Source organism: Dendrobates tinctorius, unplaced genomic scaffold (genome assembly GCF_039654945.1).
Source record: "Dendrobates tinctorius isolate UK_male_01 unplaced genomic scaffold, ASM3965494v1 ptg000015l, whole genome shotgun sequence".
Classification (NCBI taxonomy): Eukaryota; Metazoa; Chordata; class Amphibia; order Anura; family Dendrobatidae; genus Dendrobates; species Dendrobates tinctorius.
Genome location: NW_027361683.1, coordinates 23,956,128 through 23,972,102, shown reverse-complemented (window position 1 = coordinate 23,972,102; position 15,975 = coordinate 23,956,128). Strand labels below are relative to the sequence as shown.

Genomic DNA, 15,975 nt, shown 5'->3' with positions numbered 1-15,975 from the left:
CAATAACACTTTCACTGTACAGTGAATAAACTTTATTTGCTGATACTTTTTAATTACATCTTAATGAGCGGTTTTGTTATGAACTATAGACGTCAGATGATCAGGAAAAGTATGTGTTATATGAATGGAGACAACTTGGACTACTAAAAGACAAAGGTGGTGCAGTGACAAGTATGTGTGGGCGATCAGCACCACTGATTCACAGATTTCACATAACTCCAATGCGCCTTGTTTATTTGCGCTTTGGTTTTCTTTATAGATGAAGTGACAGTGCTGTGGAAAGGCTTTATCAACTAGCAGTCATCTTTGATATTAATTAACTTTCTCCTTTAATTTTACTGCTATTTAGGTAATTGCATTATGACAGACCTTCAAATTATAAGCTACCCAAATTGCTCTTTTCGAACGGAGAAGCAGTTATCTCCCATTGACCTGAGCATAATACAGTCTACATTTATTGCAGCCTGTATTCTGCAAATAGATAGTGTACATTTTGCCGAATGGACATCACACTGACCGAAAAAAAAAAACGTTTGTGTGAATGCACCCTTAGAGAAACTAGCAGACAGATCAGATTGTGGAGAGGGGGGAAGCATCAAAGTCTTCAGGGAGGGCAGGTAAAATAAAAAAAAAAAAGTTGCGTTGCATCATATTTTACAGTACGTAGACTGAGTGTAGTGAGAAAAGAGGGCACCTACAGTATACACTCCTCAGCATCAGTGTCTGTCAGCACTAGTAAGAAACGACACCTCATGGGTTGTTAACGGATAAATTAAAGTATGAAATATTGCTGATAAATGATATCTAGTGAAGACAGCGGCATCCTGAACAAACAGATGTGAAATCCAGCATATATTTTTGGGCGGAACGCACAAGAGAGAAAAGCCTAAACTTGGAGCAAGTTGCAAACTGCATATCAGGAGGTCTAAAAATGAATGAAGGAAGACTTTATTTTTTTTTTATTTTTTTTTTTATAACTCCAGGGAGCCACTAACGTGCAAAAATACCTTTTCTCCACACCAAACATATCCCTGTTTTTAAGCTAATAAATCTACTTGGGAAATGTTCTTTGCAGCACAATTTTCTGTTAGTGACCTCTATATATTCAATACGGCACTTATAATATTTACTATATAATATTGACTTGTCTGCATAGCTTTGCGGTAATAAATAGTCTTTTCTTTCTTTTTTATTTTGCAATTTACTGACAGGTCTGTAATATTGTAGCAGGCCAGCGCTGCATCAAGAAGCTGACTGACAATCAGACCTCCACTATGATCAAAGCAACAGCCCGGTCTGCCCCCGACAGACAGGAGGAGATCAGCCGGCTGGTGAGAGTGTGTGTTTGGACTGGAGAGAAGGAAGACTATCGCTTATGTAAAATATGTCCGCTTTTCAGTTTTTCAGCTTCTGGCAGGCTTGTAGATCCCACGCACACTGTATAAGGAAGAGTTTGTTGCCCTTTCCCTTTAGCTGATGCCAGTTTTTCTTTTTTCATGATTCATGTTAGTTTCCGAATTCCAACAGTTTTCTGTCATCGAAGGTTTATTCAATGATATATTGAAACAAATATTTATTTAAAGGGAAAAGTAGTGACCAGGATGATGTAGTATTATTTACAAAGTTGGACATATATCCGTCAAATCGAAACTCCCTGTCAGCGATACAAGTTAGGTCCCTTTAACTGGATCTACTAATGTGTTGTATGCTGCAGAAGGCCTGTTATGGCATTATGATCTGTCGTGTTGTCCTGCCCCAGAACTTTTAGGCTTTAAGTGATCCGACTGCAGCCTCGATAAAAATATTCATTGATTCTTTTAGAACAGCTTGTGCTTGCTGTTAGGCCGAATTTAACCATCATTGTTTTTTCTTGTATGTGAAAAAATGGGCTCCTGTCCATCTGTGTGCTCTAAAAGATTTTCATCAGTGTTTGGCCAGCCTGTCTGGTTTTACCATCAGTATTTCATAAGGTGGTCTAGTATGCAACAGAAATCTGCTGAGGTTTCCCAGCTTTCCCCAGCAAGAAAACATGATGGCTGCCCAATTTCTTTCCCTGATTCATAGATTTGAATGGGTGATGAGTTTCAGCTATGACTTGGATCAAAAATGGACTTGTCTCCTTTTTCCTGTTTGTGAGACTGTCCATAAAAAGACAGACATGTAATCAGCCACATAGACTAGAATATGTTTGTGTTATATTGGTGAAAAGTTCCCCGACTCTTCCGATGGTTTGCAGGCTATCCATCACCTGTCCTACAGCGACACCACAGGGGTAATAGCAGTTTGCTATTGCTATACACTCACACACTGGGTTCCTAGTGTCCTCCGAAGCAGAGAAACCCTTTAAATTCTGAAAAAAAAAAAAACGAAAACTGGTATGTACGTGCCTGAAACAGTGAATTTCTCATTATTTTCCTCTGTGTCACTCAGGTTAGAAGTGCAAATTATGATGCTGATCCATTTGTTCAAGAATTCCAGTTTAAAGTGCGGGACGAAATGGCTCATGTGACAGGGAGAGTCCTTCCAGCTCCAATGTTACAGTATGGAGGGCGAGTATGTGATCCTCATTTATCTGCTTCTCCTATGTAATAACATTCCAGCACTAGTATGTCGTTTATTGTAGAATTCCGTGCCTTTTATAAGGCTGACAACTGTCAGTTCAGGCCCCATGTATAATGGCGTACAGCTGATAGACGAGAAGGACCGGGGATTAACAGCACAGCGATCACTGAGGGATTGATCACACAGCCTGTTAACACTGCAGATTTTCTCTGTAGATTTCCAAGATGATTGTGTGAGACGTTACCACCTATGTTCCCATGCTCCATTCGCAGTCTAGGAAACTAGTCACACTACCATTTTCCCAATATTGGCACTAAGGGGAGTGCCAAATGAGAAATCTGCATAATAATTGGATTTTTTTTAAGTCACATGGCTGCACTCAATTAAAAAAATAAATAAAGCACTAATGCCCAAGTTACACAGCTCCAAGATTTCAATCACTGGTTGTCTCTTACACAACAATCCACGGGACTAATCAAATAGCCGGCGATTTCTTTATCATATCATGTCAGAGATTTCTAGTAAGTGAAACCACAAACAACAAGATGGAATATATACAATGTCCCACAATATAGAAACTATATATAAATCATTCTTGCTTACCCATGATCAGTGGTAGCCCCCGCACCTCGCCCAGAGAGCCCTTGAAAGAGCTGCAACACGAAATGCACAATAAGGGGCCGCTGGGCGAGGTGCGGGAGCTACCACTGATCATGGGTAAACAGGAATGATTTACTGCAGCATTGGTAACTGGTATTGGACATTGTTCCCCTCTATATGTATATTTTCTACTGGCCTTTCTATAATACTTGAAGCTGCATATAATGGCTATTGATCTGCCCCTGCCCCCTTTGGGTATCCACTGTCTCCCACTCCTCCCCTAGCTTACGTTCATGTCTCCTCCACATTCTCCTTTGTGTTTACACGATTGTTTTTTCTAGATAATGAATTTGTATGTAATTATTTAATAAAAGCTATTTTATGTGTCATGATCTGTGGGAGGCTGTATATACTCCAATTTTTGTTGCCAATTAGAAATGTAGTATAGTTTTTCTGATTACCTGTCTTTCCTCATATGCAGGCATTGCAGGACCTTAAGTATCCATGCTTACAACCACTAGCAATCAGCTCTCAGTGGTCGTAACCATGGATACATAAGGTCCTGTAATGCCTGCAAATGAGGAAAGAGACAGATAATCAGATGAACTATACTACATTTCTAATTGGACATATAGGATCTTGGAGTTGGGAATACCCTTTTAAATGTATGTTTTTGGAGCTGAAAATCATTTTCAAATTACCGTATATACTCGAGTATAAGCCGACCCGAGTATAAGCCGACCCCCCTTAATTTTGCCACAAAAAACTGGGAAAACTTATTGACTCGAGTATAAGCCTAGGGTGGAAAATGCAGCAGCTACTGGTAATTTTCAAAACTAAAAATAGGTACCAAAAAAAGTAAAATTAATTGAGACATGAGTAGGTTAAATGTTTTGAATATCCATATTGAATCAGGAGCCCCATATAATGCTCCATAGAGTTCATGATGGGCCCCATAAGATGCTCCATACAAAATATGGCCCATATAATGCTGCACAAAGGTTAATAATGGCCCCATAAGATGCCCCATATGCTGCTCCGTAAAGGTTGACGACCCCATAATATGCCACATATGCTGCTCCATAAAGGTTATGGCCCCATAAAATGCTCCATAGAAGCTCCATATATTATGCCCCCATAAGATGCTCCATATATTATTCCCCCATATGCTGCCCCCATAAGATGCTCCATATATTATGCACCCATATGCTGCCCCCATAAGATGCTCCATATATTATGCCCCCATATGCTGCCCCCATAAGATGCTCCATATATTATGCCCCCATATGCTGCCCCATAAGATGCTCCATATATTATGCCCCCGTATGCTGCCCCCATAAGATGCTCCGTATATTATTCCCCCATATGCTGCCCCCATAAAATGCTCCGTATATTATGACCCCATATGCTTCCCCCATAAGATGCTCCATATATTATGCCCCCATATGCTGCCCCATAAGATGCTCCATATATTATGCCCCCATATGCTGCCCCCATAAAATGCCCCATAGATTATGCCCCCATATGCTGCTTGCAAATAAAAAAAAATGACATACTCCATCGCTGGGGGCCAGGTGCCAGTGTCGCTGCTGGCTCTGGACCTGGCACCTCAGATATTCACCTGTTCCCACCCCATCGCTGCTCGCTGCTGTCTGCCGCGTCCTCTGTCGGTGACGTTGGGCAAAGGGCATGGTGCGCACTAAACATGTCATCGCGTCCTCTGCTGCCTGAATGTCACTGACAGAGGACGCAGCAGACAGCGGCGAGCAGCGATGGACCGGGAACAGGTGAATATTGCATATACTTACCCCCTCCTGGCACGTCTCTACAGCCCTGCTTCTCCCACGGTCTCCCTTCCATCCTTCAGCGGTCACGTGGTCCTGCTCATTAAAGTCATAAATATGCGCATATTCATGACGTTAATGAGCGGTACCATGTGACCCCTGAAGGGAGACTGTGGGACAAGCAGGGGGGCTGCAGAAACACGCCAGGGGGGTCAGTATGATCTGACACCCCCGCTCCCCCGCCGACCACCTGGCATATATGACTCGTGTATAAGCCGAGATGGGGGGGACTTTCAGCCCCAAAAAATGGCACAAAAAAAGGCAAACTATTTAATGAAATCCAATTGTAAAAATGATTTTTAGCTCCAAATACATTCATTTAAAAAAAAAAACAAAAAACAAAGTCCTCCAAAAGTGGACCAATTAAATAAGTGTAATTGTTTTCTACCAATTGTTGAAACATATGTAAAGAAAGTTGGATGCATCTTTGTTGTGATATTATGTATCTGACTTACATTTTCCTTTTTATCGTTCCTGTGAAGAATCGCACAGTAGCCACTCCAAGCCATGGGGTTTGGGACATGCGGGGAAAACAGTTTCACACTGGTGTGGAGATCAAAATGTGGGCCATCGCATGCTTTGCAACTCAAAGGCAGTGCAGAGAAGAAATCTTGAAGTAAGGCATTTCATGGGCTGATAACAGATATAGAAATTAGCCATATAATTGCGAGAATGTTATGGAAAAATATAGAAATTAGTTTTGTTTGTTTTTTTTTTTGTTTATATCATTGCTTCAGTTCTATAGGTTTCTTAGTCTGAAATTAGTAATGGAGTCGGTCAAAATATCTGAGATCTTGGACACCCACAACGGTCCCAATTCATCTAGACCTGCAATGTTCATGTCTGTATTGATGAGGGGGGGTATGTTGGAGTCAGACTCTGAAGATCCATTAAAAGGCTGACAAATGGCGTGTGCCTCGCCACTTAGATACTGTAGTAGGATTTTTGGCATAAGGAACTTCACTGCTTGTCTAATTCAGTTTGGCGGAGCTGGGCGAAACGGCCGTGAAAATGCTAAAAGTCCCTACATTTTTGCTTATCTAATTCAAATTTAAAGTGTAATATTCATATAGATTAGTATTAGAGCCTCTATTATTCAGCTTAGATATAAAGTGCTAATCATGAGCATGGTGTATTTGCATGTACTTATTTATTCTCACGCTGTAGTGGCGGTGAGGCTTCATTGATCATTTCTGACCTTTTCCTTTTAGAGGATTCACCGACCAGCTGAGGAAGATCTCAAAGGATGCCGGAATGCCAATCCAGGGCCAGCCATGCTTTTGTAAATACGCACAAGGCGCGGACAGTGTGGAGCCAATGTTCAGACACCTCAAAAACACCTATTCTGGGCTGCAACTTATTATCGTCATACTGCCAGGAAAGACACCGGTATATGGTATATAATCTTTTACAAACAAGATTCTTTTCTTTGTTTTATAGCTTATAAACTCTTTAGGATAACTTCAATATACTTTTTAAATAAGATCCTTTTAAAGGGATTGATTAGCTTTTAACTAAAGCGTTGGAGAGTGGATTCTTTAAAAAAGCAAAATCATTGCAATATATGACTTGTATTTAATTTATTTACCCTTTCCATCATCTCTCTTCCTGGTCTCTCTATACTATGTTGAAAAAAGCAGCTTAAAGAAACTCTCCCACTAGGTTTATTTATCCATTGAATGTGTATATGTGCATGTAGTGTAGTGTAAGTGTGGTAATGTACATTGTTCTTCTCCTCTTCTGAGTTACGTCACCGCACTTCAGACTCTCCGGATCACGCTATGTGTTGGCTTGAAGTCTCTTTTAGAATGAGTCGTGAGCCTCTTACTCCCATTCCATAGGCTTACATTGTAAAAGTCACTTCTGGGTCACACAGAGCACAGTGTGATCCGGCCAGTCTGAAGAGCAGCGACATCACTGAGAAGAGGAGAACAACATCGCTGGCTGGACACCAGAGAAGACAGCGGTAAGTGAGTATATTAACACATGTACACTACAGTACATGTTTATACACACATTTCATGAATTAAAAACATAATGGGAGTACTTATTTTATAATGTGATAGTCAATATTATGTCATATCAGGTGGGCAAAGGTGGTCAAATGCAGCAGAAGAATGTATTCACTTGGACCAATTGTGGGTGAGCAGGTAAAATCAGAAATGTGAAAGCAGCAGCTTGTACGAAAGAAACTCATGGTGAATTTACCTAAATGTTTGCAGTTACTATTTTATATATTAAAGAGCCACTTTCCTTTTCTGAATTTAAAAAAATTTGGTTATATGAACAGCAATTCGTTTTCCAATTTATTTACAAATAACCCTGAGATTTCATTAATTAGCATACATCAATAAACTCTGAAGTCCTCCATACACATTAGACTAATGTTGGTTGCACCCCCTGATATTGATATGTTCGTCCCACTTTGTCAGGCAACATGACGATTTGGAATGTCTGATTTTGGACTGCCAATCCCTTTGTTTTATCAGAAATAAGCCGCCGGCAGAGATGTTTGTCGGCTGCTTTTTCAAGGACAGTACAGGAGCGCTCAGCCGAATGGCCACTCCTGTGTATGGAAGAGAAGGCAGAGATGGCTGTCTGTCAAAGCATTATTCATCTGATAGCATTTTAATGTTTATGGAGGTCTTAAGACTTGTGCTGTCTTTTTGTGTCACGGGGTGTAATTGTCTTAGGACTGTGGGCATTAATCCGGTCCCTAGAACTAGGGGTGCCCTAGTCTATGCCTGTTCCACAGGTTACTACTCATGGTGGAGACGCTGGATTCACATGTTTTGCTATGCTCCTATATCATAGAATCGTAGAGTTGGAAGGGACCTCCTGAGCCATCTGGGGCAGCACGGTGGCTCAGTGGATAGCACTGCAGCTTTGCAGCGCTGGAGTCCTGAGTTCGAATCCTACCAAGGACAACATCTGCAAGGAGTTTGTATGTTCTCCCCGTGTTTGCGTGGGTTTCCTCCGGGTACTCCGGTTTCCTCCCACATTCCAAAGACATACAGATAGGGAATTTAGATTGTGAGCCCTATCGGGGACAGTGATGATAATGTGTGCAAATTGTAAAGCGCTGCGGAATATGTTAGCGCTATATAAAAATAAAGATTATTATCTGGTCCAACCCCCTGCTCAAAGTTGGATTCGCTAAATCATCCCAGACAGATGTCTGTCCAGCCTCTGTTTGAAGACTTCTATTGAAGGAGAACTCACCACCTCTCGTGGCAGTCTGTTCCACTCATTGATCACTCTGTCAAAAAGTTTTTTCTAATATCTAATCTGTGTCTCCTCCCATTCAGTTTCATCCCATTGCTTCTAGTCTTTCCTTGTGCAAAGGAGAATAAAGATGATCCTTCTACAATGTGACAGCCCTTGAAATATTTGTAGACAGCTATTAAGTCTCCTCTCAGTCTTCTCTTTTGCAAGCTAAACATTCCCAAATCCTGCAACCTTTCCTCATAAGACAGCGTTTGCAGACCGGTCACCATTCTGGTTGCTCTTTTCTGAACTTGCTCCAGTTTGTTGATGTCTTTTTTAAAATGTGGCGCCCAAAACTGGACACAGTATTCCAGATGAGGTCTGAGCAAAGAGGAGTAGAGGGCAATAATGACTTCACGTGATCTAGACTGTATGCTTCTGTTAGTACATCCTAGAATTGCATTTGCCTTTTTTGCTGCTGCATCACACTGTTAACTCATATTCAGTCTGTGATCTATTAGTATACCCAAGTCTTTTTCACATGTGCTGTTGCTTAGCCCTATTCCTCCCATTCTGTATATGCTTTTTTCATTTTTATTGCCCAGATGTAGTACTTTACATTTTTCCCTGTTAAAACCATTCTGTTAGTTGCTGCCCACTGCTCCAGTTTATATATTTTTGAATCCTCTCTCTCTCTATCATTTCCCTGATCCACCCAATCAGAGATTCTGTCATAGAATGAAATTAAGTTAGTCTGACATGACTTATTAGTTACAAACCCATGCAGACTCTATTTCATCACTTCATTCTTATCCAGGTACTGACATACATGTTTAATAATTTGTTCAAAGATCTTTCCTGGTATAGAAGTCAGACTCACCGGGCTATAGTTGCCTGGGTCCACCTTCTTCCCCTTTTTGAAGATAGGAACAACATTTGCCCTTCTCCAGTCTTCTGGGACTTCTCCTGTTCTCAAATAATTTTCAAAGATTATGGAGAGGGGTTCAAAAATTTCTTCTGCTATCTCCTTCAGTACCCTGGGGTGTAATTCATCTGGACATGGAGACTTGAATTCATTTAGGTTAGCTAAGTGTTTCCTCACTATCTTTCTGTTTATAGATATCCTGGATTCTTCTATTCCCTTAATAGGACAGTGAAGAACAGTTGATGTTACATTTCCTTTCTGAGAGAAAACTAATGCAAAATAGGAATTTAAAAGTTCAGCCTTCTCAACATCCTGTCTTACCATTTCATCATTTTCATCCTGTAAAAATCCTATAGTATCTTTGACTTTTCTTTTACTTTTGACATATCCCCAAAATCCTTTATTATTGCTTTTGACGTCTCTTGCAAGCCTCAATTCATTGTCAGCTTTAGATAATCTGATTTGTTCCCTGCAATTTCTGCAGACAGCAATATATTCTTCTTTAGATATGCCTCCCTCTTTCCATTTTATAAACATTTCTTTCTTCCTTTTTAGCATGTGCTTAAGTTCTGTGCTCATCCATCCTGGTTTCCTTAAATGCTTTCTATTCTTCACTCTTTTTGGAATTGTTAACAATTGTGCTTTGGGAATTTCATTTTTCAAGATTTCCCATCCTTCCTGGACATTTTTGTCTTTAAGGTTATCCAGCCATTGGATCCCTCCAATTCTCTTTTTGAGTCCCTTAAAATCTGCCTTTCTGAAATCTAACCTTGACGTCTGAGTCTTCACAGGTCTTCCTCCTCTGGTTATCCAAAATTCTAAAATAGCATGGTCGCTACCTCCTAGGGTCCCAGCCACTTTTACCTCCTTAACAATTTCCTCCCTGTTTATAAGGATTAGATCCAAGGTAGCAGATCCCCTTGTTTTCTCCCCTACCTTTTGGAAGATAAAGTTGTCAGCAAGAGAGGATAAGAATTTCCTTGACCTGTTAGTTTTGCCTGAGAGAGATTCCCAAATGTCTGGATAGTTGAAATCTCCCATGACAACTATGTCATAATTTTTGGAGAACTTGGACATTTGATGCATAAAGAGTTCATCCATATCTTCAGCTTGCACAGGCGGCCTGTATCAACCTTTATCTGTTCCCTCCCCCACCAAGGGAGGCGGGAAGCCAAAGTGTATAGGAGATAACGTTAACTAGACAAACATTGGGAGACGAACGGGGATAAATGAAAATAACCATCACACAAAATACACTCACCAAACAACAGAGTGGAATACAAGGGGAGTTAAAGGAAGGAGAAACCATATAGGAGAGAATGCGGACATGCACACAAACAAAACTCCAAACACCAACTCCAACCATGAACTACACCTCCAACTCCAAACCAGGCAGTAAGAACTAACACTGGCAATTCCGAAGTGCCAGATGCGAGTATATATAGTAGAGGGGAGTGTTCAACACCAGCTGAAACAATCCAAGTAGGAAAGTTCCAGGAGCTTCAACTGAACAGATTAACTTTTGCACTGCCAGCAAGGAAAAAACCTTCACTGTTTAGTACAATGGTGAAGTACTTTTTACCAGTGCAGGAGTTTGTGACACCAGACGCCGTGGTCTTCTGGCCCCTCTGTCGCGTTAACCCCGTGTCAGCAATATCACATGGCACTGTCCACGTTATGACTATAAAAGAAAGTTAATGTGTAAAAGCTTCCCTTGCAAGTTCTATTAAACTGCTTTGAAATAATAAGTGGTCATATATTGTGGATCTATAGTGATGTGTTACAGATGCGATTGTTTCACTGGGAACGTGTCCTCGTTTCAGGCTGCCAGTATTGCTCAGCTGAGGTCAGACATCCCATTAGGATGAGGCATGTATGGCTGCATGTGGCTTTCAGAAGGAGGACTCTAATCCACTCACAATAGCTGTAATTTTCTTCAATCATATTTCCACGTTCTGCTGTGCTGCATTTGACTGACAGAATAGCTCACGGTCTACTGCTGAAAACGCTAAGAATAAAGGAATTTCATTTTTTCTTTTTTTTTTTCTGTTAATTTCACTAACCACTTTTTTTTTTCCGTCCCTCTAGCTGAAGTAAAGCGCGTTGGAGACACATTACTGGGGATGGCTACACAGTGTGTCCAAGTGAAGAATGTAATTAAAACATCTCCTCAAACCCTCTCAAATCTGTGCCTAAAAATAAACGTCAAACTGGGAGGGATTAACAATATCTTGGTACCACATCAACGGTAAGAAGATCCTTGCTTAACTTTGTTTTTTTGTGCCGGCCTGCCTGACACTTACTTGTATTTCTCCACTCTTGGCTCTCTATTCTTTGTTTTGATTGTCATGTTCTCTTTATAAATTACACTGTGTTACTAAGGTTTTGTCCCTTGGACAATTTTGAGTGTTCTTGATAGATTTTTTTCATGCTGATTTCAGAAAGGACTTCAGATTTTTTCCGATCACGTAAAGTTTTTGAGAAATGATACGAAACATTATAATCTGTTTATAATTCTAAAAACTCATATATGAACTTTTTCTGAAGCAGTATATTCTGAATTTTCCACTGAAATAACATAAATCGCTGATCTACACATATGCAAACACTTATTATGCGAATTCTGCATAAACGCAGTGAATCATTCAGCTGACCGTGTACGGAGCATACCACATCTCCTGGGCAGGGGAGGAATCAAAAGACAATACTGACAATACTTAGGGCATGGCTGAATGGATCACGACCTTCAATGCCGTTCCCTGTCCCAATGATATGAAAAGAGCAGAGAGATCATGTAACAGATTGCTACTTCTGCCTTACAAATGTAACAGGATATTCATCAAAGAACAAGAAATCAATAGAATATCCTAATCTTCCTTCAGCCATAAGACCAGTTCCACACGATGAAAGTCTTCGTGTTCCAAAGCCGCCCAAAGTAAGGACAATTAAGGAAGACGAAGATGAACTAACAGTGTCAGTAGAAAATGAAACTGCTGCAGACCCTGACTTTGAGCCTTCTACATCTAATCCACGTCTGTTCAGTCAAGCTGATCTGAGTGACTTTGTCAGAGATTTGAAATTGTCAAAGAGGCATGCAGTATTATTGGGATCATGGCTACAAGAATGGAATCTTATTACCAGGAACAAGAGTTTCTGTTTTTTGCAGTCGTCAAGAAGACCTTAATCAATTTTTCAACCATGTCGACAGTTTTTTTTTTTTTTTTTTTTTTTTAATTCGTTTATTGAACCAAAGACTGTATACAATATGCAAACTGACAACGATGAAAATACCATATAACACATATACATTCCACAGAGCATTAATGTCAAACAGTGTATGTATACCAGTTGTGTATAGACTAAAACATACTGTCAATTGCCTTATAATAGTCTGTGTGTTATTATTCAAATAATAAAGCCTGCCAAACCTCTAAGCCATTACTACTACTACAAAACAACTATTTGCAGCCTATGTCTATATAATTAGCTCTTTATCATGCGATATCTCCGTCCTACAGCGTGAGATGAGAGGAATTCCACCCCTCCCATATCTTCTCAAATTTACTTGGGCACCCTCTGTTTTGGTACAGCGTACGCTCGTATGGTATAATCGAATTCACCAATTCTATCCAGGCCCTAAGGGAGGGATCCGAACCCCCCATCCACCGCAGTGCCAGCATCTTCCGTGCCATGAACAATGTCTCCCGTAAGAAAATCTCCATATAATGTCCCCATGTCTCATCATCCCACACCCCAAACAGACAAACCAATGGCTCAAGGGGAACAGGAATCTGTACCAGGGAAGTTAGTAATGTAGTCACCTCTTTCCAATAGTGTTCTATAATTGGACATTGCCAAATCATTTGAATAAAATCTGCATCTGATGTATGACATCTCAGACACTCCGAAGATTGGAAACGGCCCATCTTAAAAAGTCGAGTCAGCTTCAAATATGATTGGTTTATAATATAAAGTTGTATCATTCTATTGTTGATTGATGGAGACACCTTAGTTGGTGACTCCAGGATTTCCTCCCACTCCTCTCCCCGTGTATCAGGGATGAGTCTTTCCCATTTCCCCCTAACCAAGCATATGGCAGATTCCGTCCCCACCGATAGCATGTGTGTATACAGAGAAGAGATGAGACCCTGGGGACCTTGTGATTTAAGAATGCCTATCAAGGGTAGAGACGAAATGGCATTATTCATACCGACATATTTCATGTGCGATTGAAAGGCTGATCTTAATTGCAAATATCGGAAGAATTGCGACCTCGGGACATCACACCTAGCTTGTAATTGTTCAAAAGATAATCGTGTACCACATTCATATATATCCCCTATCGTAGAGACATTGCACTGAGGCCAGAATTCAGCAGATGGGTGGGCAAGCAGTGTCGGAAAATAACTGTTATTCCATAAGGGCATTTCAGCTATGATATCACTAAATCCAACCACCCTCTTAATCTGTCTCCAAACTCGTCTTGCCAGACGAAGCATGGGTAGCAGACGTGGGACTTTTACTTTCTCCAATTCCAAAAACCCGAGTGGGCAATCAGCATGTGCGGCATGAAGCAGATGGCTCTCAGAGTTAGGAAGATGATTACCAGGCATCCACTTATTTATAGCTCTGGCCTGTCCCGCCAGATAATACAGAAAAAAATCCGGTAGTGCTACCCCCCCCCCCCCCCATTTTTTGGCCTTTGTAGGGTGGATAGCTTGAGCTTTGGCCTGGTTGTCCCCCATATGAAAGACGTAATCTGGGAATTTAAATTAGTGAAGAAAGACTTAGGTACCACCACAGCACTATGTTGGAGAAAATAGCTCATCTTAGGGAGTAGTATCGTTTTAATTAAATTAATGCGTCCAGCTACAGACAGTGGGAATTTGCTCCAGATCGCAAATTTGACTTTAACCATCTCTAGTAATGGATATATATTAAGTTGCAGATCAAGCGTGCTGGATTGAGAAATATGAACACCCAGATATTTAAAATGTGGTACAATAGGCAGCAAGGAGAGAGTCCCAAGTCGCGGCATCGGGGCATGAGGAAGAGGCATCAGAGCAGACTTCTCCCAATTTATATACAGGCCGGAATATCTACTGAATTCGTTTATAGTGGCAATCACCCCCGTCAGCGTCTCCTCCGCCCTATCCATAAATATTACTATGTCATCAGCATATAGGCCTATGGTATCCACCCGATCTGCTATCTCTATACCCATAATATTAGGGGAAGTTCTCATGCGAATTGCCAAAGCCTCTATTGCAAGAGCAGAGAGTGCCAGGGAGAGGGGACATCCCTGACGAGTCCCCCTGTGCAGAGAAAAGGACTCTGAAGTGAAACCATTTACAATGACACGGGCCTTAGGTTTCATATACAATGTATTAACCCATTTTAAAAACCTATCCCCCAAAACCATATTTCTGCAGGCATGCTTGGAGGAAAGGCCACTCAAGGGAGTCAAAGGCCTTGGCTGCATCCAACGACGCCAATGCCCACCTATTGTCCGGCATCAGGGAACTATATTGGACCACCGATTGAACCCGTCTAATATGGAAGTACTTTTACCAGGCATAAAGCCAGTCTGGTCAGGATGTATAAGTTCCAAAATAATTGAATTTAGCCTAGTAGCCAAAATCTTCGTAAAAATTTTGTAATCCACATTTACTAAAGATATGGGGCGATAAGATCCACAGTCCAGAGGGTCCTTTCCTTCTTAAGCACTATTATATTAGCTTCATAGAAGGACTCTGGCATGATCCCCCCCCCCAGATCCCCTGGAACACCGACAACAAAAGTGGTGCCAAAATCTCCCGGTATTTCCTGTACAGCTCGATAGGAAACCCATCCGGCCCGGGGTCTTTCCCAGAGGCCATAATCTCTCATGGCATCTTCTATCTCTTCCAAAGTGAACTCAGCGTCCATAAAGGCCTGCTGAGAAGCACTCAATGTGGGAAACGTTATATCTGATATTCATAGCCAGGGGTGTCTAGACTATCATTTTTCGAACTGTACAGTGAGCTATAATAATCATGGAAACACCCCACTATTTCTTCGTCGAGGACACCACTGTACCATCTGAGCTGCGGATCTGTAATATTGTGTTAGTTGTATTATGCTGCCGCACCAGATAGGCCAGAAATTTACTAGACTGGTTTCCTAGTTCAAAGTAGGACTGGCGAGTGAAAAATAATTTACATTTGGACTTGGAGTCTATATGTTGAGTATATAATCTTTGGGCAGTCAACCACTCCACTCTATTACCACTAGTTTGATTGGATATGTAAGCAGCCTCTGAATCTTTCAGTCTTTGCTCTTTCGTCATCCTCCCCCGACGTCACCCGTTTGATGTAGGAGATCGTAGAAGATAGGCAGCCCCTCAAGTACGCCTTAAGGGTGCCCCAAAATAAATTAACATTCCGGGGTTCGGGGTGGGAGGACACGAAGACATGTAATTGGTCAGTTGTTCTGTCAGGTGACTTGATCCCAGAAAGGGTTTAATTTCCATGTTATCCTACCACTTGGCGGGCCATACCTGAGTTTAAGAATGATTGGGCTATGATCGGAAATCCCTCTACCTCAGTGTTCAATACTATCCACCCACATTGCCAGACCACTAGATCCAAAAATGTAATCTATATGGGATAAGGAACGCCTAGTGGAGGAATGGCAAGTATACTCTCTTGTCTCTGGGTGACGGGTTCTCCATAAGTCTAACCATCCACTACCTTCTATAAACTGTGATAATTGGGATGTAGCTGCTGTCGGGGTCCCACCCTGTGTCCCATCATTCAGTCTCAATCTGTCGAGACGATTATTCATCACCAAATTAAA

General features: G+C 41.2%; 1 protein-coding gene across 2 annotated transcripts in view; it reads left to right on the top strand.

Moving 5' to 3' along the window:
- The window catches only part of AGO3 (argonaute RISC catalytic component 3), a 152,386-nt gene that overhangs the window by 109,120 nt on the left and 27,291 nt on the right, over positions 1-15,975 (top strand). For both annotated transcript variants that reach the window (XM_073562907.1, XM_073562900.1), the window contains exons 9-13: positions 1,212-1,331; positions 2,431-2,553; positions 5,489-5,622; positions 6,218-6,402; positions 11,227-11,386. In XM_073562907.1, the coding sequence (XP_073419008.1) occupies positions 1,212-1,331; positions 2,431-2,553; positions 5,489-5,622; positions 6,218-6,402; positions 11,227-11,386 (722 nt within the window). The remainder of the gene's footprint in view (positions 1-1,211; positions 1,332-2,430; positions 2,554-5,488; positions 5,623-6,217; positions 6,403-11,226; positions 11,387-15,975) is intronic.